Genomic DNA, 23896 nt, shown 5'->3' on the forward strand with positions numbered 1-23896 from the left:
AAATTACCCATATGTTTAGCCCATTTCAGCCAAGATAGGCAGTCTGTTGGGGGATGGTTTACCTGTGACTGGAGTTAGGAGTTAGGAGGCTGATCCACTTGAAGAAGAAAGGGGCAATCCAAGGTAGTAAAGCTGGTCTATGTAAGAAGTGACGAGTTCATGCTGCATGAAGCAGCAGGTGAAGCAGGTGAAGCCAGGCTTGAAGCAAGAGCTGCACAGGGCAAAAGGAAAGGAAGGCAGGGAGACAGGAATTGTAAGGCAAGAAGGAGACTGGTGTGGCCTGGGCAGAGGGGTGTGAGTCTGTGGTTATATAGTTAGATGGTGAGGCCTATAGTACAGGCCACAGAAGACCTTGAATACTCAAAGTGTTCTATAGACAGACCATAAGCAAGTCTGGGATCCACTGTAGTGTAGCCCTGTAGAATTTAAATGCAGGGCAGGCATGGCTCCAAAGGAGATCAGGAAGGATTTGATGGAAGTCCTGAGAAGGCGGGACAAAACAGAGGCCATTGAAAATGACAAAACACAGGTAAATCTTTTTTATTTAAATGGACTTTCCCATTTCTGAGCAAATAAATTTTGTGTGTGGGTGCACTAGTATACATGAGCAGAGATTGCTGGGTCCTGTTTTTTCATTCTCTGCCTATTCCTACAAGAGAGGGTCTCTTACTGGACCTGGGGCTAAACTGGGAGCCAGCAAGTCCCAGGGGTGTTGCCCTCTCTCTCTTGCTGTCCGTGGCACACTGGAGTTACAGGTGCACTTGGCTTTTTATGTGGGTGCTGAGGATTTGAACTCAGGTCCTCATGCACAGCAAGTGCTCTTATCCACTGAACTATCCCCAGCCTTCCCTCTCTCCCTTTTTCTTCCTTCCTTCCTTCCTTCCTTCCTTCCTTCCTTTCTTCCTTCCTTCCTTCCTTCCTTCCTTCCTTCCTTCCTTCCTTTCTTTCAGGTGGTTGGGGGCATGGGTGGTGCTGAACTTTGAACCCAAGGTTTTCTAGTTGTTAGGAAAGCACTCTTCCACTGTACTGCCTCCCAACACACCCTCCCTCCCTCCCTCCCTTCTTTTTTTCTTTCTGAGATTGTCTGTCTCATGTAGTTCAGAGTGGCCTGCAACTTCCTATGTAGCCAAAGACAACCTTTAATTCCTGATCCTTCTCCCTCCACCTTCTGAGTACTGAAATTACAGGCATGTTCCACTTACCTTTATACATTGCTTTGTATGCTAGGCAAACACTATCCACTGAGCTATATCACCAGCTCTAAACATTACTATCTTAGGATCAAGGATTCTACTGTCATAATTGTCTTTTTGAGACCCGGTCCCTCGGCACTGGACATTGGTGAGGAGTAAGGGAAAAATAGGCAAAATCACACCAGTCCTGACTAATCAGCCCGGGGCTGTAACATTACAGGGACTTGGCCTTTAGTGTTATAAAAGCACCCTACAGGGCAAACTGTGGGCCCAGGGCTAGTCTCTCCTCTGGCTCTGCATTGATGAGCCTCCTTTCAGCCCAACACAGTAAATGCCTCAAATCATCCCTCGCCCATGAGCCATCTTTGTTCTTTTGTTGCTGGTTTCATTATGTAGCCCTGGCTGTCCTGGATCTCACTACATAGACCAGGCTTGAACTCACAGAGATCCACCTGCCTCTACCTCCCAAGCACTGGTATTAAAGGTGTGTGCCACTAAGCCCAGAATCTGTCTCCGTTCTTAAAAGACTTTGAACCACTCTTTAAAAAAAAAGATTGATTTATTTATTATACATAAGTACACTGTAGTTGTCTTCAGAAGAGGGAGTCAGATCTCATTACGGGTGGTTGTGAGCTACCATGTGGTTGCTGGGATTTGAACTCAGGACCTTTGGAAGAGCAGTCAGTGCTCTTAACTTCTGACCATCTCTCCAGCCCTTGAACCACTCTTAACACCAGAATTGTCTCAGAACCCACCACCTGGATCTTTCTCCATCTTGCATTTCCCCTGTCTCACTAAGGAGCAGCTTTCTCCTGCTCTGAGGCCTCCTCAGTCCTTCTCTCCAAGATATACTGGGAAACCCTGACTCTTTTTTTTTTTTTTAGACTTATTTATTTATTTTATGTAAGTGAGTACACTGTAGCTGTAGCTGTCTTCAGTCACACCAGAAGATGGCATCAGATCCCATTACAGATGGTTGTGAGCCGTCATGTGGTTGCTGGGAACTGAACTCAGGACCTCTGGAAGAGCAGTCGTTGTTCTTAAACTCTGAGCCATCTCTCCAGCCCAGAATTTTAATTTAAAAAAAATTAAATTTTAATTGTAATTTAAAAAATTTTTTATTAGATATTTTCTTCATTTACATTTCAAATGCTATCCCAAAAGTCCCCTATACCCTCCCCCCGCCCTGCTCCCCTACCCACTCACTCCCACTTCTTGGCCCTGGCATTCCCCTGTACTGGGGCATATAAAGTTTGCAAGACCAAGGGGACTCTCTTCCCAATGATGGCCGACTAGGCCATCTTCCGCTACATATGCAGATAGAGACACGAGTTCAGGAGCTACTGGTTAGTTCATATTGCTGTTCCTCCTATAGGGTTGCAGACCCCTTCAGCTCCTTGGGTACTTTCTCCAGTTCCTCCATTGGGGGCCCTGTGTTCCATCCTATAGATGACTGTGAGCATCCACTTCTGTATTTGCCAGGCACTGGCATAGCCTATAGAAATGATCCCTGAAAGTATAGTCTTGAATTGTAATTTTTTATGCAGTACAATTTTGTTCCATCTTTGCTTACCTTCTGTCTTCCAAGCCATTTCCTATGGCCTCTTTTTTCACAATTCAAATGGCCAACAATATGTTGGTGAAACAAAATATTAGTTGTTCTTTAAGAGGAAGTATGCAGCCAGGGCTACACAGAGAAACCCTGTCTTGAAAAACGAAAAAAAAAAAAAAAAAAAAAAAGAGGAAGTATGTATCATTTTTTTTCCAAACTATCAATCAATGAATAGAATTTTGAAGGTTTTGTATTAATATGTTCAAAATAAAAAGTGTAAAAAGGAGATATACAGGGGGAAAAAGATCTAGCAGGGCATGGGAGTGGCCACAACTGTAGTCCCAGCTACGCTAGAAGCCAAGGCAAAAAAAAAATCTTGTCACACTCATATCTGGTTCCCCTTTGAGGAAACATTCAAGTTATTGGTCTAGGAAATGTCCTCTATACTGTCACTTTTGTAGGAACACTGCTTTGCTCTTCATATCACTTTCTTTTTTTTTTTTTTTTTTTTTAGATTTATTTATTATTATATCCAAGTACACTGTAGCTGTTTTCAGATGCACCAGAAGAGGGTGTCAGATCTCATTACGGATGGTTGTGAGCCACCATGTGGTTGCTGGGATTTGAACTCAGGACCTCTGGAAGAGCAGTCGGTGCTCTTAACCACTGAGCCATCTCTCCAGCCCTTCATATCACTTTCTTTCTTTTATCAAGTATCTGAGAAGTTGTTGTGATGGGTGTATAGGTAATGTTTTTTGTTTTTTGTTTTGGGGGGGTTTTGTTTTGTTGCTGTTTTTTGTTTTTAATCAGGATCTAACCACGTAGCCCCAGTTGGCCTGGAACTCACTATGTAGAATGCACTGACCTTGAACTCAGGAGAGCAGCCTCTCTGCCTCCCAGTGATAAAGTCAGGCTGCTAGGCCCCGCTGAGCAGGTGCATATTGTTCGGGGAATGGTGGACTCATTTATTTACCAGATTGCTATTGATTACCTTGTGGTTTTTATTGGGGGTGCTTTTTGCTTGCTTGCCTGCTTTGGACACTAGGTCTTCTGCAGCCTAGGCTGGCTGCAAATTCACTATGTAACTGAGGACAGCCTGTTTCTACCTACCAAGTCCTCAGTTAGGTCTCTATTTCAAACTAGCTCACTCGGAGATACAGGGGGTGGGGGGAGGGGAAGGAGAGGGAGGGGGAGAGGGAGAGGGAGGGGGAGAGAGAACAAGAAGGAAGGAGAGGACTGTTCCTGACCCCCTATAGTTACTTGCTTCAACCTACCAAGTACTGGGACCACATAGGTGTGTGTGTCACCAGACCTATTTGTTTTTTAATTTATTATTATTGTGGTGGTGGTGGAGGCATGCTCCACTGTACACCGTGGAGGTCAGGGGACAACTATGTAGAGTCAGTTTTTTTCTTTCCACCTTTATCTTGGTTCCAAGGAAGGGAGTCATTACCAGGCTGAGGTAAGTGCCTTTACACTCTGAGCCAGCTCAGCAGCTCCACCAGGCCTGTGTTTAATGTAGTGCTTCTTGCTTCACACTGCACCTGTGAAAACCATGCACACGTTTCACCCTCTGGCCAAACTTCCCTCTCTGTGCTGAGCCAGGCCTGGATTTCTGGCATGACCAGACCAGACTCCATTTATGTCCATCCATGCTGTCGTGAGGTCCTGGGTCAGGGAAGTTGTGCTTAAGTCCTGTTCTCTCAAATTCCAGCTCTGCCATTACATCCCCACTAAAGCCTACCCAGCACTCTACCCATCACTTATATCCTTTCCTGATTTTGAGCAGAATCTTTAGAAATATCTCCAGGAACTAAAAACTGTGTCTAAGAACAACTCAAGGACAGGTCAGAAGGGCCATCTGAGTCCTTACCTTTGGCTTGATCACAGAAAGCTATAATGCATTTTTTTTTTTTTAAAGATTTATTTATTTATTTATTATATGTAAAGTACACTGTAGCTGTCTTCAGATGCAGCAGAAGAGGGCATCAGATCTCATTACGGGTGGTTGTGAGCCACCATGTGGTTGCTGGGATTTGAACTTCCGACCTTCGGAAGAGCAGTCGGGTGCTCTTACCCACTGAGCCATCTCACCAGCCCTATAATGCATTTTTTAAAGGTGGAGTGTGTAGCCCAATCAACATCAAACTCAGTATCTTGCTTTAAGGCAAGCATGGTGATGTGGGCATATAATTCTAGTCCCGAGGGGGCTGAGGCAGAAGGATGATGGAGATTGAGCTTGTCCTAGGCTAAATAGCAAGATGGTGTCCAAAACAGAGAAGAAAAATCTTACCTCAATAATCCTTCCTCAGGTCTCTGCTGGGATTACAGGATTACACACCGACATGGCCACCTTCGTGAAATACTTTTTTTTTTTTTTTTTTTTTTTTTTTTTAATGAAACCGGGCAGTGGTGGTGCATGCCTTTAGGATTTCTGAGCTTGAGGCCAGCATGAGTTCCAGGACACCCAGGGCTATACAGAGAAACCCTGTCTTGAAAAACCAGAGAGAGAGAGGTGGGGGGGGGGCAGATATCCCAGTGTTGTGGAGCACTTTCCTCCAAGTGCAACAGCCATCATCTTCATCAGGACAGCTGTGGATGCTTGCAAGAAAGGAGAGAAGGGGGTGGGGAGGGAGAGGGAGAAGGAAGAGGGAGAGAGAGAGAGAGGAAAGAGAGAGAGAGAGAAAACACACTCCCTATAGTTACTTTGTCCCTGGTAAGAGAGCATTACTTGGTCCAGCCTGGTTACTTGGTCCAGTTCATGTCACAGGCCCACCCTGACTCAATGACTGTTGTCTGTAGGCTAGGATGCTATGATGAGGTCCAGCTAGGTCAGTTTCTTGCCCTTCAGTCACTACCAGGTTGGAGATACCACCTAAGATAGCAATAATGACTTGCTCTCCTGGCAAACATCTATACTCCAGTTACTTAGGAGGTTGACAGAGGAAAATCCCATATTCAAGGCCATCCTAAGCCAGATGAGGCTTGCCAGGACTACAGAATGAGTTCAAAGCCAGCCTGGGCAATATAGTGATACTGTGTCTCAAAAAACAAAAGTGTAGAGGGGAGTTGGGGCTATAGCTCACAGTGGGGTACTTTTTTTTTTTTTTTTTTTTTTTTTTTTTGGTTTTGCGAGACAGGGTTTCTGTGTGTAGCCCTGGCTGTCCTGGAACTCACTTTGTAGACCAGTCTGGCCTCGAACTCAGAAACCTGCCTGCCTCTGCTTCCCAAGTGCTGGGATTAAAGGCATGTGCCATCATGCCCGGCGCGGGGTACTTTTTAAATATGTGAATGAGCCTCACTTCAATTCCTAGTACCTGGTTAGGGGTTGGGGAATAAAGGAAAAACTCAAGCAAAACCTAAGAGGAGCCTTTCCTAAAGTGGGGGAAGTTCTGAGCCCAGAGGAAGAGAGGCTTGCCAGGCTAATGGTATAAATGGGCTCTACAGAATACACACAGTAATAGAGGCACCTTGAGCCGACATACATTCAGTCTAGTATTTTTACTCACCTGGAAAGGCATGGTCTTCGTCTTATAGACATTAACAGGGGTGACTGAACAGGAAAGGTCTCAAAGGAGTAGGACTAAAGCCATTATCTATAAAGTTTCTTGAATTAAAAAAAAAAATTGCCTCTGCTGGGTGTGGTGACAGCCACTTTTAACCTTAGCAATCAGGAGGCAGAGGCAGGAGGATCTCTGCAAGTTTAAAGCCAGCCTGGTCCGTGGAGTGTGTTCTGGAATAGCCAGGACTATGAAGAGAGACCCTGTTTCAGAATTTAAAAAAAAAAAAAAAAAAAAGTCTAGGCAGAGGTATAACCACATACATATGCCAGTGCTACAACCATGCACAAAACAGAAAATGTAAAGGATAGAGTTATTAAAAGCATTATTTTAAACTTAAAATTATATTATCTAGAGGTGCATTCATGTACTCCCAGCCCTCAAGAGGCAGAGGCATGGAGATTAGGAGTTCAAGGACACCACAGCCACCACACAACAAAGAGGTATTCGTGGCTGCAGGTTATCACAACTACTCCCCAGGTGGCTGCCATCTTGCAGCATAGTCAAAAACTATTCTTCTAAAAATTAATTTTTGTCTGGGCTGCACAGTCTTCTCTGTTGGTAATATCCAAGTCTACATTCATACTCTACAGACACAGAGCTGAGAGGACACAAATCCCAACAGTGTGCATGTTCCTTACTTCACTAATAGTGCCACTGCTTGTAGTGACTGCAAGCCACATTCAAAGGTTTTTTTTGTTTGTTTGTTTGTTTGTTTGTTTTTAGCAGACAGAGCTTCTGAGAGACATTTTTCTTGGTGAGTTCCTTGCAGTACAAGGCTTTGCTCTTCCAAATATAAAAGCAAATCAGAAACCACATATTTTGTTTCTCAGTGTTTGCTCCATGCCAGCCACACAACTTTCACAAAGCACTTCACAGGAACGGCTTCACATTCTCAGTGGGAAGATAAAGGTAGCAACTCCAGAGAGAGCATGAGCCACACTGTCCTAGTCAGGGTTTTACTGCTGGGAGCAGACACCGTGACCAAGGCAAGTCTTATAAAAACAACATTTAATTGGGACTGACTTACAGGTTCAGAGGTTCAGTCCATTACCATCAAGGTGGGAGCATGGCCGTATCCAGGCAGGCATGGCGCATGCAGAGCTGAGAGTTCTATATCTTCATCCAAAGGTTGCTAGTGGAAGACTGACTTTCAGGCAACGAGGGTGAGGATCTTATGCCCACACCCACAGTGACACACCTACTCCAACACGGCCACACCTCCAAATGGTGCCACTCCCTGGCCCAAGAATATACAAACCATCACACACACTGTCTATATGTTTGTCTTTATGTGTATGTTTGTGTGCCTGCATGAGTTTATATGTAGGAGCCCTCAGAGGCCAGAAGAGGATGTCAGATCCCCTGGAACTGGAATACCAGGTAGTTATGAGCCACCATGTGGGTGCTGGTGTCTCTCTCCAGCATTTGTGCCTTTTTTAAAAAAAAATAATTTATTCTTTTTGAGACTGGGTTTCACTATATAGTTATGGCTGGTCTGGAACTAAGAGATCCACCTGCCTCTGCCTCCCAAGTGTTAGGGTTAAAGACATGTCACACACACACACACACACACACACACACGAGAGAGAGAGAGAGAGAGAGAGAGAGAGAGAGAGAGAGAGAGAGAGAGAGAGAGAGAATTTTTAAAGAAATAAGAAAAGCAAAGAGAAGAGAGGTAATTAATGTGGCCAAGCTGGGAAAAAGATTAAGGGGTCCAGTGAATTAACTCTGTTTTGGGGTTACTAACAGAATTTTTTGGCTTATATAAAATTGGAACAAGGGGTAAGAAAACATACATAATTGCCGAGTCCAGCATGGCCATGTAGGGGACAGTACAGAGGCAGCAGGGCATAGGCCTCCATGAGTGTTAATGGTTGCTGTGGGCATCAGGTTGGTTTGCATAATAGTGTACATATGTTTCACCTTCCTCCCTAGAGGACTGGCTTCTCTGCAAGGTTAATGATTCCATGATAATCAGAGATAGCACAAGTCCGGGAGGTGAGGGTGTGTCTGTCTCAGCAAAATGGTAGTGTTGTGCCTCGAGTTCACAGGAAACCCAAGAATTGCAAAGTCTGCTGCAATTCGAAAAAGAGTCCTTTATTTTCAAGTTCGAACTTGGTTCATCCACCTAGCACTCACTGTGTGAATGCTGGGAAGCAACCCTGTTTCCAGAAAACACTGGATTTATATTCATAAGAATAGTGTGAATATTTACAGGAAAGGGGAGTAGAGGGTGGGTATCTGTTCAAGGACTAATTTTATGGCCAGTCTGTCTGTGACCTGACCTCTGTCTATCTTGTTTTCTACGGTCTCCCTTGAGCTTGTTATTTCTCTAAGGTCTCCAGGAGTTTTGCTGCTTATCAGGAGGAGTGTTGAGTGCCATTCTAACACTAGGGGAGGGGGAGGGAGGATGGGAGTCTCTGATGGGGAACACAGAGGCAAACTGTCTCTAAAACACTGAAGTCTCTCTAGTACCAGTAATTTGGGGGTTACAACAGTAGAACACTGACTTTCAGGACAGCCCTTAAGGCTGTGGGGAAAATGCTGAAAACATGAGCACAAAAATATATAATACCTCAACTATGCAAAACATAGGATGCAATATGAATTATATAAGGATCTTCACAGATCTAAAGGAACAGAGTCAGCTGCACTATGAGCCATCTTGTCAGAAAGTCACAAAGACAAGCAGATACAAAGGTAGGTAGATTCCTGAGTTCAAGGTCAGTCTGGGACAAAGAAAATCTAGGTTCAGACCCAGGAGTGGTAGTGCAAGGGAAATGTTAGTGATCCCCCCAAAAATAGTCAGGAGCTGATCTGATGTAACTCACAGCAAGGTCTTTATTTGCGCTAGCTTCCCCCCCCCCTCCGTCAGCACACTGCCTTCACGAATATCTATCAAGGCAAGGCTTTATAGTAAGCAACAAGCAGGGGGTAAGTGTGCAAGTATCTAGTTGGAAAGCTGCTGTAGCCTTTAACATAATTGGCTGGTGCTGGGAGTCATATCATAAGCTTAATTTCTGCCCCCCTCTGCACTGGTCATTGTTAGGCAGGGGGTGTAACCTGGGGGTGCAGGTTTGTTGGGGGAATAACTTGGAGATGCTGGTCTTGTTGGGGATTAGCCTAGAGACAGGAGCTGGGCTCCGGTTTTGTTGGAGGGGCAACTTGGAAACTAATGCTAGAGAAGAGCCTGTTAGTTTACCTGAACTTAAACTTAGATCAGGTTCTCTAAAATGAGGTCTAAACTTAAAAGATTTGGCCTATTAGTAGGGATGGAAGTTTCAAGGCAGAGTTCTGGGTCCCACCCAGATATCTTATTGTCTGTGCTTGTGCTTGCTCTCTCTTTCTAGAAGAATTGAGGGGCTGGGGTCATTGGATGCCGATTCATGGGATAATAAAAAGGGAGCGACTGAATTGATAGGTAAATAAAAAACTGGGTTTTTGATCTGCAAGTGATGAGCTATCCAGAGAGTTTTTAGACTAGCAAGAAAAAGCTGTCTCAAGCAGAGAAGAACACAGGGAGTGTTCTGAAAAGCTGTCTTGAACACATAGAGAGGTCTGGAAAGCCATCCACAGCAGAACATAGGCCGTCAGCTTGGACCCACAATTTGACTTTGAGTCATTTGTTTCACTGTTCCCAGACACTCCTCCACTCAGAACACCTCTCCAAGCTGAGGCTAGTCCTTGTCACGTAATTAAGCTGTCTTGGTCAATAAATGGTCTAGATGATCGCTGTCCCAGTTCTGATTCTGTGAAGTGATTAGAAGTCCTTCTTGCTGCCATTGAATTGCTTAAGAGGATCCATCTGGTTCTTACAAGATGAGGTCTGCTCCAGGGTACAGCTTCACACACAAGGATAATTGCCCTTATCTGAGACATGATCTATCCTTTACACTCTGCTCTTCCAGGGATTCAAGGTGACTGCTGGTTCAGGACAATGACTTACCTCTGCCTTCAGCTTGAAAGGGGATGAGATGGGACAAGTAGACACACTCAACTGATTGACACGGTTATGGAGTCAAGCAGGAATTTGATCCAAACAAAGGCAACAAACAAAGATAAAATGAAGGCACAGACACACCCAGACTGCTGTGGGGGGCTTAAATGAGTCAGCGCTTTTAAAAAAATTATTATTATTTTAATATAAATGTAGGTTTTTAAGTGCCTGTTAAAACAGATGCTGAGAATTTTTTTTTTCAGCAGGCCATCGGCTTGGGTTCTAGAGAAAGTTGTTAGTTGTAGTCAGTGTAGACAGGGATCATTTGCAGAAAAATGAAGAAGGGACCAGTCTAGTGAGAGTACTTGAATTCTTAGAGGAAGCTATTCACACTTAGTGGAAACTCATGTCATTCTCACTCAGCATGTCCAGGACAATGTAATGGAAATGAGGCATTTGAGTACTGCAAGTACTGGGTTTGGGGGTGTTGTTTGGATCAATGTCTCTTTAGATATTTCTGGCTAGTCAAAAACTCACTATATAGCTGAGGCTGGCCTCAAACACCTGAGCGCTGGGGTGGTAATGATGTGGCCAGATGTTTCCAAGCCAGAATGCAGAACACATTGCCTCTAATACCCTGGCACCCTGGCATGAGGACTAGGTTATTTATTTAGTTTTTTTGAGACAGGGTTTCTAGCCCTGGCACTCACTCTGTAGACCAGGCTGGCCTCGAACTCAGAAACCCATCCACCTCTGCCTCGCAAGTGCTGGGATTAAAGGCATGAGCCATCACTGCCCGGTGAGGACTAGGTTAATTATTTGTGATTAAGGCTATCTTGAATTCTGCAATGCAAGTGATTACCATAATTAACACTCTATAATGGATTGACCAGAAAAAGCCAAGTCATAGGTGAGCATGGAAGAAAATCACTTGCCTATGAGAATTCACCTTTTCTTTAGCTTCAGCTGTGTTCTTCCCTCACAGAAAAGGGTGTACACATTTGTACACATTTTTTAAAAATTATTTTTATTTTTGACAATTGCATGCAAGTCCAGAACGTATGGTGTTCACATCCACCCCCATTAGCCTCCTTTTCTACTAGTCCCCACGCTCTCCTCCCTACGCCTTTCTCTCTCTCTCTCTCCTTCCCGCGCCTTTTTAAACTTGCACATATTTGAATCTCTTAAAGCATTTCGCGGAGTGCAGGACTCAAATTCAGAAAATGCTCTTGATTTTGAGAATCCTTACGCTTACACCCCACACTCAATGACTGAATTTCCAGGCTGCTGTTCCCCTTCCAGGAGCACAGTGGCGCAACAGAAATACCGCGCGGTAGGAGGAGCCGCTGCCGCTCTTCTTGGGGGTGGGGAGCGCTCCCAGAATGCACCTTGTATCAACACGGCGGCGGCGGCGGCGGCGGCGGCTTCCAGGAGGGTGAGGACGTCTGGCGGAGCGGCGTACAGTTCGAGCAGTATCCCGCCAGTCGGTGTTGTGGGGCGACTGCGACCATGGCGGAGTCGACGCCTACTCGGGTAAGGTGCTCCGGCCGGCTCGGGAGGGCCTTGGGGGAGACAGCGCCCTGCCCGGGGCGGGGCTTGAGGCGCTCGGTCGCAGGCTTGGTTTCCTCCGCGGCCGTTGGCGCCGGCGGATGCTGACTTCCCTCCCGGTACCCTCGCCCTCCGCCCGCCCGCCCGCTCGCTTGCTCCCTGGGTCCTTCTGCGTCAGGCTCAGAGCCCGGATGCTCTGCGTCTTTCCGCAGAAACTTCTGCGAGGCTTTTTGAATTGTTTGTGACTGCGCCCACATATTTTCCTGCTTCGTGCCAACTAGGGACTCGTTTTCTGAGTTGGAGTGAAGGCGCGGGATAAAACCCTGGGTTTGGGTTGTTGCCTTTGAGCTCAGCTACGGAAGACCCCAGGACTTAGGGCTTCTCTCCGACCAGTGGGGCTCTGCTCCGGTTGCCATGTTCTGCCATAGCTATCTGTACTGAGTTTGCAGCCACAGGTTGAAGCCTTCTCTCCTTGGGGACTGGTGTATTTGCTGTTTTTGTTTGTTTGCTTGCTTGTTTTTTGTTTTGTTTTGTTTTTACAAAACTGTGGGTGCGCATTGTTATCCGCTTACCGCCTCTTCCAGCTGTCTCTCTTTTCAGAGAATGTGAAGACACTGAAAATTGGTTTGAGGAATATCTTCCGTAACTCAGCGTTCATCTATCTATATATTCAGTGCATGGTCTTCGGAAGGCAGTCTATGCTCACTTCTCTAGGCCTTTGTCTCCTTAACTTGAATTGAGAATGTTGAGTTCCTTGTAAGCATTTTTACGTTTTTTTTTTTCTGGCTCCAGTCTCCTCATACTGTGTCACAGTAGAGGTTAACATAGGAAAATAGGATAGATGGACCTGAACTGGCTTTTCACTGTTGAGACAGAGCCTCACAGGCTGTCCTTAAGCTGATGACAATCTTCCCGACTCAGCCTCCCCAGTGCTAAGTTTACAGGTGTAAGTCATTCTGCTGGGGTTTGTTTGGTAGTGGTTGTGCTTTGAGGCAAACTCTCATGTGCCCCAGCCTAGCCTATCTGAGAATGACTGTAAACTCCTACCTCTGACTCCCAACTTGCAGATATTACAGGCATAAGTATTTTTCTTGTCTTTTTGTTTTGTTTAGTTTTTGTTTTTTAATCTTTCAAAATAAGGTCTTACTTTGTGCCCTGGCTGCCTGGAACCAGTTAGGTAGACCAGGCTGGCTCTGAACTTGGAGCAATCCTACTTGTGCATCCAGGTGTAAATAAGAGACCAGGAGTTAAACAGACCCCCTGCAGGGTAAGCAGATAGGGAGAGAGGCCTTGGCTAGGCAGACAGATTTCCAAGATGGACATTATCTTCCTGATGCTCCTGACTTGAGGCAAGACTGGCAGCTTAAAGCAAAGGCTTTTTAGTCTTTTGTCTCCCACCAGCAGGTCCCCTGCTGATGGACTAGCTCTACAAGTTCATGGCCTATTGCACAACAACTATGAGCAATCAGCCATCTTCACCTGAACAGCTCTAAATTAGAGGATGAAGCTCCAGCCTCCCAGATCTGGTAGCTTCCTGAGTTCCCCCTCCCCTGCTTTGCAGAATATCTTTTTCTCTGTCTGCTGCATATGTGTTTCCTCACTCCCAGGAAACACTTTTCTTCAACTGTGGATTCTGTCAGTAGTGTTTGAGATTTTTTTTTTTTTTTTTTTGATGGTACCTGGGGGGCTTGAGTTTTTCCCGCCTTTTAATTCTTTAACTGGCAGAGAAAACAAACACTGTCCAGACCCCTAGAAGTGTCTCATTTCCAGACTCCTGGACAGTACCAGTGGGCGGCCTATCGTTGTGCATCTTGGCTTTTTGGGTCCAGAAATACTTTGGGAATCCTGAGATCTTTTCGTGAAAAAGAGATGCAGTAAAATTTGTGTTGAGAGTTTTGCCTTGATTGAAATTCACTATGCTTATTCTAGGAAGTGGGTAAGAACTAATTAGAATGGATGGACTGGAGGATTTTCTGTGTTTCTTCTCAAGGAGTTACCACTTCACAGAAAACATGACTCTGGTGCTTATGGTGTTTCTGCACCTGGCTCCCTTGAGACCCAGATGCAGCCTGTAAAATAAGTGTTTTCTCTAGGTAGGTTCCTATTAGCACTAAAGTGAAGTGAGAAAGCCAACCCACTCCTTTCCTGGCCGTGCCCAGCCTAGTGATCACCAACAGAGCTCACTGAGAGGAAGCAGGAAAGGTCCACCAAGATCTCAGACTACACTTGAACTTAATCGTCCTGACATTGTAGAATTTATTTCAACTGTTTTTGAACATATTTTGAAAATATTTGTATTCTCACACATCTCTTCTGTTGAAGATTCTGTTTTGCTTGGCCACATACATGTCCTGGTAATAACAACTAAAAATAAAAAAATAAAAAATACTGAGAAAAGCTGTGTAAATAATATTTGAAATTTATAGTAAATCATAAACCCATCATTTTATGCAACAGTTCAAAAGTAGTATAAACAATACTTAAAAACCCAAAAAACAGAAAGTGGGAACTCTTAAAATATGAACAGAGGCTGGGCGGTGGTGGCACACGCCTTTAATCCCAGCACTTGGGAGGGGCAGAGGCAGGCAGATTTCTGAGTTCGAGGCCAGCCTGGTCTACAGCGTGAGTTCCAGGATAGCTAGGGCTATACAGAGAAACCCTGTCTCGAAGAAGAAAAAAATAAGTCCTTTGAAAGATTTCATAAACATCAAATGTGATTGTTAAACAAATGTTCTCAAAGTTGGCTTCACAACTCTCTTCATTTCTTGGGTTCCTTTTGGTTTTGGTTTTTTGAGACAGGGTTTCTCTTATAGAGAAACTGTAAGAATGAGTCAGGGCTTCACTACATAACTCTGGCTGTCCAGGAATTCAATATGTAGACCAGGCTGGCCTTGAACTCACAGAGATCTTCCTGGCTCTGCCTCCCAAGTGCTAGGATTAAATGCCTGGTTGAATAGGACAGTAATTTGTTGAGTTAATGACAAGTAATTAAACTACATGACAGCATTGATGTAGAAGCTCAGGAGAAGAGATTGGAGTTAAGAAGTCTAGTGGCCTTTGTACATATACTTTTTATAATTTCTAGGATGATTGCTAAAGACTAGAAAGTCAGTTACAATAAATATAATTGAGTTAAAAGGCAAAGATTGCCAGGACAGGAAAAATCCAGCCTTCTGGCTTATAGTAAATACAGCAAAAGATGTCTATGCAAATGCTGAACTATAAAAGGATATGAGAACAATTGTCAAAACAATACAATTAAAAGAAGCTTGGCTAAGAAGTGTATTGTAGCTAGAGGTCCAATGTATTTCTCTACTTATAATGGAAAAAGATTCAGTTCTCCATCTTGAAATGACATCTTTAAACTAGTTTGAGGCTAATTACATAGCTTCAGGTAGATTTAAAAATTGACAATCAAAACTCATTATTATAGAATATTCAAATATAGCATTTATTTAGCAGAAAAAGACTTTAGTGTCTTTTTCTGGGTATTATTGTTCGCCCATTAGAACCCATGGAGAGGACCGAGATATTCTGCCTCATTCGTTGTAGTTGTCCCTAATTACAAGGACTGTCAAGGCTTGAAATGAAGCTAGTATGAACAACTAACTGAGTTTTAATTTAGCTAGTCATGATGGCTGTGTCTTTAATCCCAGAATTTGGGAGGCAGAACAGATGGATCACTCTGAGTTCAAGATCTGTCTGCTCTATATTGTGTGTTCCAGGACAGCTACAGATGTATAGCAAGACCTTGTCTCAAAAAAGAAAAGGGAAAACCTTCCCCAAAATGGGACTGGGGTAGTGAGCTGGGGAAAGGCTATGCTCAAAATCCTTTATTAATACTTTATCCGTTTTCTAGTAGCAGATATCTATATATAATGATACAGTATAGATTAAAAAAAAACATTACATTTTTGATAGATTGATACAGAGGAAGAGCTGTCTGGAATAGGAAACTAGAGGATGTGTTAAAATGTTGAGCATACTTTAAAATTCCTTCCAATGCAATATCATACTCTGCGTGGGTCAACACATTTTATCCTAAAAATGTTATTTCTCAACTTTACCTGTGGAATTTGAAGCATTTCCAGACACAGTCTCTGGAGAGATTTTTGTGAAACTCATGTTTGTAGTATATCCGTGGGTCACTACTATAAAATAAAGATTTGTGTTAGCATCAATAACTACTATACAGCTATAGTTTAATAAGGTCATAATACTGGTAAAGTGACAGAAAATTTAACCCATAGAACAGGAAAACAAAAAACAAATCAGAAACAGGCTGATAGCAAAATTTGATTTATGGTTAAGAATAACACTACAGATTAGGGAGTAAATGTTGACTATTTACATTTATTGTTATTGGATTTTTTTGGAGACAGGGTCTTACTATATGTAGCCCTGGCTGGCCTGGGACTCACAATGTAGACCAGGGTGGGCCTAAACTCTCAGATCCACCTGCACTGTGATGAAAGGAATGTATTTTGTGTGTAATGCGTGTGTGTAGGTGTGAGCCGCCACACACTGGTGGTCAGATGGCAGCTTGTCGGAGCCAGTTCTCTGCTTCCTCCACATGGGGTTCAGGGATAGGGAATCCTAGGTCTTCAGGCTTGGCCTTTAACGGATGAGCAATCTTGCCAGCTTAAAATGGCTTAAAATTATTTTTTACATTGATCTGCTTGTGTTGTGTGAATGTGTGCAATGATATGTATATACACATGCATTTGGAGGTCACAACTTGAGGGAAAAGCTTATTTAACTCTGTGTGGAGGTATTTTGTCTATTTTTCTAATATTTTCAAAATTATTATAAAATATACATGTAACTTTTTCTTCCTTCCCATTCTCCACCCCACACTTTGTCTTTTGAAACAGAGTTTCATGTAGCCCATGTGTGGCCTTGAACTTGAAGTGCTGGGATTACAAGCATGCACTATGGTTTCTGTGGTGCTTTAGATAGGAGTCAGGGCTTTGCTTATGCTAGGTCAACATGATACCAACAGAGCTGCAATCCTAGCCACGCTTGGAATTTTCTGTCTTAGTTGGGTTTCTGTTGCTGCTATGAAAGTCCTTAAATGGCTGAAGAGATGGCTTAGTGATTAAGAGCACCGATTGCTCTTCCGAAGGGACTGAGTTCAAATCCCAGCAACCACATGGAAAAAAAAACAAAACTAAAGAAGGGAAAACTGAAAGTCCTTGAACAAAAAGCAAGTTGGAGAGAAAAGGGTTTATTTGGCTTATACTTCCATATCACTGTTCATCTTTGAATGAAGTCAGAACACAATCAAACAGGGCAGGAACCTGGAGACAGGAGCTGATGCAGAGGCTGTGGAGGGGTGCTGCTTACTGGCTTGTTCCTCAAGATGTAGTGGCTTGCTCAGCCTGCTTTTTTTTTTTTTTAAATAGAACCCAGAACCATCAGCCCAGGGATGGCATCACCTACAAAGAGCTGAGCCCTCCCCCATTAATCACTAATTAAGAAAATGCCCTAAAAGGCTGCCTATAACCCAGTCTTATGGAGGCATTTTCTTAATTGAAGCTCCCTCCTTTCCAGTAACTCTAGCTTGTGTCAAATTGACATAAAACTAACCAGTACACTGTCTGAATGAATAAAAAAGTACATTTGAGTATTTTTTTATTTGTTTGTTTAAAGAAAGCTAGATAGTTGTGAGTCTTAGGCTTTCTTTATTTGATGTTTGGAAATTTACCTTGTCTCACTGGCCTTGTCTCCTCAATCCTACAGCACAGGAGGAAACGGCGCGCCACGCCATTAGCTCCAGCCACACCACCTTCACAGACAACAGAGAAAAGCCCGTACTTTCAGACCACAGAAATCTCACTTTGGACAGTGGTGGCTGCTATTCAAGCCGTGGAGAAGAAGATGGAATCACAGGCTGCCCGACTGCAGAGCCTGGAGGGGCGTGCAGGGTCAGCGGAGAAGAAGCTGGCTGACTTCGAGAAGACAGCTGTGGAGTTCAGCAACCAGCTGGAGGGCAAGTGGGCCGTGCTGGGGACCCTGCTGCAGGAGTACGGCCTGCTGCAGCGGCGGCTGGAGAATGTGGAGAACCTGCTTCGAAACAAGAACTTCTGGGTCCTTCGTCTGCCTCCCGGCAGCAAGGGGGAGACCCCAAAGGTAGCACCTCTATGTTTAAAAGTTAGGCAAGACAGGTAGCCGAACCTTGACTAATGAAGATGTTCAATCACTGGGTGGTACTCAGGAGTCAGAGTGCTCATTTCTTGTGGCTTACAATTGCAGGTATCTGGGTCCCTTGAGAATGATGGAGTCTGTTTCTCGGAGCAGGAGTGGGAGAACCTGGAGGACTGGCAGAAGGAGCTCTACAGAAATGTTATGGAAAGCAACTATGAGACGCTGGTGTCTCTGAGTGAGTGAAAGTTTTCTCCCTAAAATTCTCTCAGAGCTCTCCTGACTGCATGTCATCCTCTGAATCTTCTGCTGAGCTAAGGAATGATACCCTTCAGGTCCTCTCACCTGAAGAGACTTGAAAGTGTCTCGGGGATGAGCCTTTTATATTTCTTCTCTGGTAACAAAATGGCTTCTTGAGACTATTTGAATATCATTGATAAACTATAATATAGGTTTTTAATAACATCTCTATAAAGTATTTTATTAATTAGTTTCCTATCACTGTGTAAGAAACTATGACCGAGGCAGCTTAGAGAAGAGAAATGTATTTGGGGTTTATGGTTTCAGAGGGTTAGAGTCCTTGATGGCCAAGCAGAGATATCAGGGGTGGCAGTGGCTGGAACAACCCTGAGAGCTCATATCTTGAACCTCTAGCAGGATGCAGAGAAGACTAACTTAATCGAGACTTTAGAAATCTTAAATCCTGCCCCCATTGAGACGCCTCCTCTAACAAGGCCACACCTCCTGTTTCCAAACAGTTCTACCAACTGAAGACCAAGTTTTCAAACAAACGAGCCTAGGGGGCCATTCTCATTCAAAACACGATGTGTATATGCTATCTTTAATATTTAAGATTATTTGATGAGAAATCTTTTAACTTAGGAACCATTAAATGGATAGAAGTGCTTTCCATGCAAGCCTGATAACTGTCATTCGATCCCTGGAACCCGTGATGGGAGGGGACAACTGACTCCTTAAGTTGCCCTGTGCCACCACATGTGCACTGTGTTGCAGATGTATCCAGACTCTTAGATAGCATATACATATTATCTAATAATAAATAATAATATTTAATAATAAAATAAAAATTTAAAGGAATCTTGTATCTTGAGATGAGACATGCAGCACAGGCTGAAAAAAAACCTTTTTCTTGAGCTGGAGAGAAGGCTCAGCTGTTAAGAGCACTGACTGCTCTTTCAAAGGTCTTGAGTTCAAATTCCAGCAACCACATGGTGGCTCACAACTATCTGTAATGGGATCCAATGTCCTCTTCTGGGGTGTCTGAAGACAGCTACAGTGTACTTACATATAATAAATAAATAAATCTTTAAAGGGGGGGGGTGGCTGGAGAGATGGCTCAGTGGTTAAGAGCACTGACTGCTCTTCCAGAGTTTCTGAGTTCAATTCCCAGCAACCACATGGTGGCTAACAATCATCAGTAATGAGATCCAATGCCCTCATCTGGTGTGTCTGAAGACAGCTACAGTGTACACAAATACATAAAATAAACTCTTAAAAAAAAACCAAAAAAGCAAAAGCAGAAAAAACCTTTTTCTTGGCAGTAAGCCAGAGTCATCACCAGCCACTGTGATCTGCACATTGTTGGTAGACTGGAAGCACTGTGTGGAAGTGTTTAGTATAAAAATTACTAATACATACTCGATAATGCATGCATATTTTTCTTCTAAGACAAATTCTTTTCAAATGTGGGTCCTTGGAGAAATACCAAGGAGGCCCCTGGCTAGACCACAGTGAGGGCAAGGGAAGTGGGGTGACTGTTACCCCAGATGGGTTACATGCTCTCTTTGAGGCTGTTTTCCTGTGCCACGGTGCCTCCACAAGGCTGGAATTAGGCACTGTGGAAGGAATCCTTGGCGGAACTTCAGCTGTCTGGACAGAGGTGGGGGTGTTAGGGAGACAATGGCACCTAAGCCTAGTTACCTTAATGAAGGATCAAAGAGCAGCAGCCTGACAGTCCACTGGCCAGAAATGTCTAGGGAAAAGTGACAGTAACATCAGCTCTTATGTCCTCTTAGCTGTTAATATTGATTTGCTGTTAATATCATTTGTACATTGGCATCTGATCAGCATGCAGTAAGTTTTTCTTCTCCTGGATTTATACTGTATTTTTTCTAACCCAGAGGTCCTTGGCCAGCCAGAGGAAGAAGTGGAGTTGGGTGCAGAGATGGTGGGTGACTTGGTGGAAGAAGGTACCCACCTGGGTGAGTAGTTCTAGAATGTTCTTCTGCATTGTTTCTCCATCCCTGTATGGGAACTCTGTAGGTTCCCATAACTAATAGGGAGCTTTCACACGGCTGAACTGGCACGTGCAGGTTGTGGACTTTTGTTTGGTTTTTAAAGGTTTATTTTTATATGTATGCAGGGATGACTATGTGACTGTGTTGGTGGGGGGTGGTTATCCACAGAGGGCAGAGGAGGGCATTGGATTCTCTAGAGCTGGAATTGCAGGTGACCGTGAGCCACCTGGTGTGGGTGTTGGAAACAAGTGCTCTTGTTTAGTGGCCATCTCTCCTGCCTCTGCTTGTTTTCGAGGCAAGTCTTACGATGTAGTCCACAATAGCCTAGATTCTTTGCAGCTCAGGCTGACTTTGAACTCATGATGCTCCCAATTCTTCATCCTGGGAGGGATTACAGTTAAGAACTACCACAACCTTTTTAGGTGACTCTAACAGCAGTTCTCACCTGTGGGTTGTGACCCCTCTGGGGATCGAACAACTCTTTCACAGCGGTCACCTAAGACCACTGGAAAACACGGATATACATTATGATTCTGAACAGTACCAAAATTACAGTTATGAAGTAGCAATGATATTAATTTATGGTTGGGGGTCACCACAACATGAGGAACTATAAAAGGGTCACAGCACTAGGAAGGTTGAGAACCACTGCTTTTTAACTGTTATAGGTCTGCTAGCCTTTGTAGTGGTGTAGATTGTGTAGCATGCTTTGGCATGCACTATAAGTAGTAGGCATAATAGGCTGTGGTCAGAGTGAGAGATGGAGAATGAGTAGTGAGTCACAGAGAGAGAGACACTAGGAAAGGCATTTGAGCGGAATATCCAGGAAGAAAACTGGCTATGTGATCATTGTATTGTATTATCTGTGTATGAGTGCTTTACCTGTATGTAGGCTACATGCTTACAGCAAAGAGGTTATCAGGCCCCTTGAAACTGGAGTTACTGATGGTTGTGAGCCACCATGTAGGTGCTGGGAATTGAACCTGGTCCTGTGCAAGAACAGCTGGGACTCTAACTGCTGAGTCATCTCTCCAGCCTTGGATGTGATTTTTAAATTGTATGTTTAGTGAGTTGAATGCAGGGCCTTTCGCTAGGTCTGCATCTGCAGCTGGGCTTCATTCGCAGCCTCTTTTTTAAAAACCTTTTTAAATTTTTCAGATAGGGTCTGAGTTGCCCACAGTGGTCTTAAACTCTCTTTGTAGCCTAAGCAATCTAGTAACTTGTGATCCTCTGAGTAGCTGAGATTATAGGCCTGAATCACCAGGCTCAGGTTCAAATTTGTTACTTTACCAATTTTGAATTAATCAGTTGTTAGTGTATTTTGTAATTTTTTTCCACAGAGATTAAGTACCAGTTTGTAGACAGGGATGGAGAAATTATAACAAAGTTGTTCTCTATGAGTAAGCTACTCAGATCTCTTCCAGATGGTTCTCATTCAGCTGTTCCTAAGGAGTGTTGATTTGAGCCTTCTAAAGTCTGCAGTATTTTCTCTGGAGATACAAAAGTGCTGGAATGTGATCTTTTGTTGGTCTTTTCCCTTGCAGCAGATAGGGCCATGGTCAAACAGGAGATGCTGTACAAGCAGGAAGGCCCTGCAGGTCTTCCCAACATGTTTTCCAGTGCAGTTGAACAGCAGGCTTTCTTTGGCGCGGAGCAGGCTATGTTCTGGAATAGTCCAGGAGATTCTGCCCTCTTGGAATCAGGCCCTGGGGACTCAAACCCTGAGTCTGTTGAGACCAGTAGAGACCCTGCCCCTGGTAGAAATCTGGACTGTCCCCGAAAACAGAAGTCTCACAGACAGGTGCAACTGGGTCAGGAGTGTGGACAGGGTCTGAAGGTGAAGAGGGACTCCAGCCCGTACAAATGTCCCGAGTGCCAGATCAGCTTTCGCTACAAGCAGCAGCTGACTGCACATTTGCAGAGCCACGCGGGCAGGGAGTCTTACTCTGCCACAGAACCAGAGGAGAGCCTTAGACCCAGGCCCCGGCTGAAACCACAGGCCAAAAGGTCGAAGCTGCATCAGTGTGATGTGTGCCACAGGAGCTTCAGCTGCAAGGTCAGCCTGGTGACCCACCAGCGGTGCCATCAGCAGGAAGGCCCCAGCACCAGCCCACAAATCCAGGAGAGATTCTCACCGAACAGCTTAGTTGCTTTACCTGGCCACATCCCTTGGAGGAAAAGCCGGAGTTCTCTCATCTGTGGGTATTGTGGCAAGAGTTTCAGCCACCCATCAGACTTGGTTCGGCACCAGCGCATTCACACGGGTGAGCGACCCTACAGTTGCCCTGAGTGTGAGAAGAGCTTTGTCCAGAAGCAGCACCTCCTGCAGCACCAGAAAATTCACCAGCGGGAGCGGGGTGGGCTGGCTTCAGAGTCTGCCAGACCCAATGGCCTGCTTTAAGGTTGCCAGCCCCTCACCGTCGTCCGGGGGCGGAGGGGGGGTGGCGTCAGTCCCCCGAAGACACACTACAAAGTCTGGCTGGCTCCTTCCTGAGGAGAATTGCTCCTGCTTTGCCCTCCTTGGCTGAGCACAGAGGCTTATGTGAGGTGCCGGAGAGAGGGATCTGTGGCCCCAGCCTTTGCCATCTTGGCCTTGTTGATGTGTCTGTTGTTTTGTTAGCGCCTGCAGGTCTCTGGTTTTCTCTTTTCTGGTGCACTGTCAAACCACAGGGACTGGTGGCCAGTTCCAGGGCCCACTCTAGCATTTCACACGTCTTCCCACAGTTGTATGGGGCCACAGAGGTATGTGCTAAGTTCCAGGAAGTATTACCCTCAATTTCTCTTCCTTTTGTAGCCTCCTTGTTAATAACTAGTATAAATAATTTAAATGAACTGTTTAGCTTGTTCTAAAGACCCCCCTTTTGGAGTTAGATTCTTGTTTTTCTTTTTAAATATAGCTCAAAACTTGTTTTATAAATTTCAAGAGTTGTAGAAGTTGTTCCTAACATGGGAACTGAGCCTACCCTCCAGGAGGGAATAGTTTATGGGGCTCTTTTAGCCCACCCACACTTAACATAGGCCAGAGAGCCAAGACACGTTGCTGGCTTCCCTCATTGCTGGCTTCCCTTGGTGGGTTGCTGAGTCCACGCAGGTGGGGCTAATTTCTCAGGTGGGCCAAGAGGAAGCCCCTAAAGCCCTGCTGAGAGTAAAGACTGGTTTGAAGAAGCTAAGAGTTCAGTCCTGGGACTTTAGTGTCCCCTCTCCCCGATGTGTTTCTGCAGCCCTGGGCGAGGGGTGGGGATGAAAGACTGAGCTTGACTCTATTACACCAGGCATCACTTGAGGTTGTGCAGATTAGACTTTCCAGTGGCTGTCCCAGGGATGACGGAGAAGAAGCACAGATGCTAACACAGGAGTGTTAAGTACCTGCCCCACTGTCATTGGGGAGGGAGGTGAGAGTGGGTTCCTTGGTCATATGTGAATGTACTCTTGTCTGGAATAAATCTTCGTTACTTGTATTTAAAAAAGCAAAATGTTCACAGGGTGTTTTCTGTTTGTCAAGAATTCTCATGTAGAGCCAGGTGGAGAGGTGCCTCATCAGGGCGCCTAGCCTGATCCCATGACCATCTTGCCTCAGAGCTCACACACTGCACCAGGGCTTCTATTGCTTCTATAGTTGTGTACCTTAAAGTCAGTTAAGATTGAGTCCCTGTTCCCAGAAGTTTGTTCTCAGCACCTGCTAGGCGCTTGAAAGTAGTACA

The 23896-nt window shown here is 44.6% G+C and overlaps 1 protein-coding gene and 1 long non-coding RNA gene across 3 annotated transcripts; one reads left to right on the forward strand and one right to left on the reverse strand.

Moving 5' to 3' along the window:
* Window positions 1-11596: 11596 nt before the first annotated feature.
* Zfp212 (Zinc finger protein 212) lies at window positions 11597-23668 on the forward strand. Of its 2 annotated transcripts, none has more exons than NM_145576.2 (5): window positions 11597-11778; window positions 17536-17925; window positions 18049-18175; window positions 20079-20159; window positions 21740-23668. In NM_145576.2, the coding sequence occupies exons 1-5, from the start codon at window positions 11755-11757 to the stop codon at window positions 22594-22596; spliced, it is 1479 nt and encodes a 492-aa protein (NP_663551.2). In that variant the 5' UTR covers window positions 11597-11754; the 3' UTR covers window positions 22597-23668. The 2 variants fall into 2 exon arrangements, with proteins under 2 accessions (NP_663551.2, NP_001139353.1); NM_001145881.1 differs by having other exon boundaries at window positions 21743-23668.
* Window positions 13471-17565, reverse strand: Gm52899. Its single transcript, XR_003956427.1, has 3 exons — window positions 17501-17565; window positions 15861-15944; window positions 13471-14157 (listed from the first exon to the last, which is right to left on the reverse strand). It is a non-coding gene; the product is annotated as a predicted gene, 52899 (long non-coding RNA).
* Window positions 23669-23896: the final 228 nt, after the last annotated feature.

This window comes from Mus musculus, chromosome 6 (genome assembly GCF_000001635.26).
Source record: "Mus musculus strain C57BL/6J chromosome 6, GRCm38.p6 C57BL/6J".
NCBI classification, from domain to species: Eukaryota; Metazoa; Chordata; class Mammalia; order Rodentia; family Muridae; genus Mus; species Mus musculus.

Bases quoted from the DNA above. Each gene is read 5' to 3' on its own strand.
- Zfp212 (NM_145576.2), top strand. From the start codon at position 11,755: ATGGCGGAGTCGACGCCTACTCGG. The intron at 11,779-17,535 runs GTAAGGTGCTCC...TCAATCCTACAG, and splicing joins CGGAGTCGACGCCTACTCGG to CACAGGAGGAAACGGCGCGC. The intron at 18,176-20,078 runs GTGAGTGAAAGT...TTTCTAACCCAG, and splicing joins TGAGACGCTGGTGTCTCTGA to AGGTCCTTGGCCAGCCAGAG.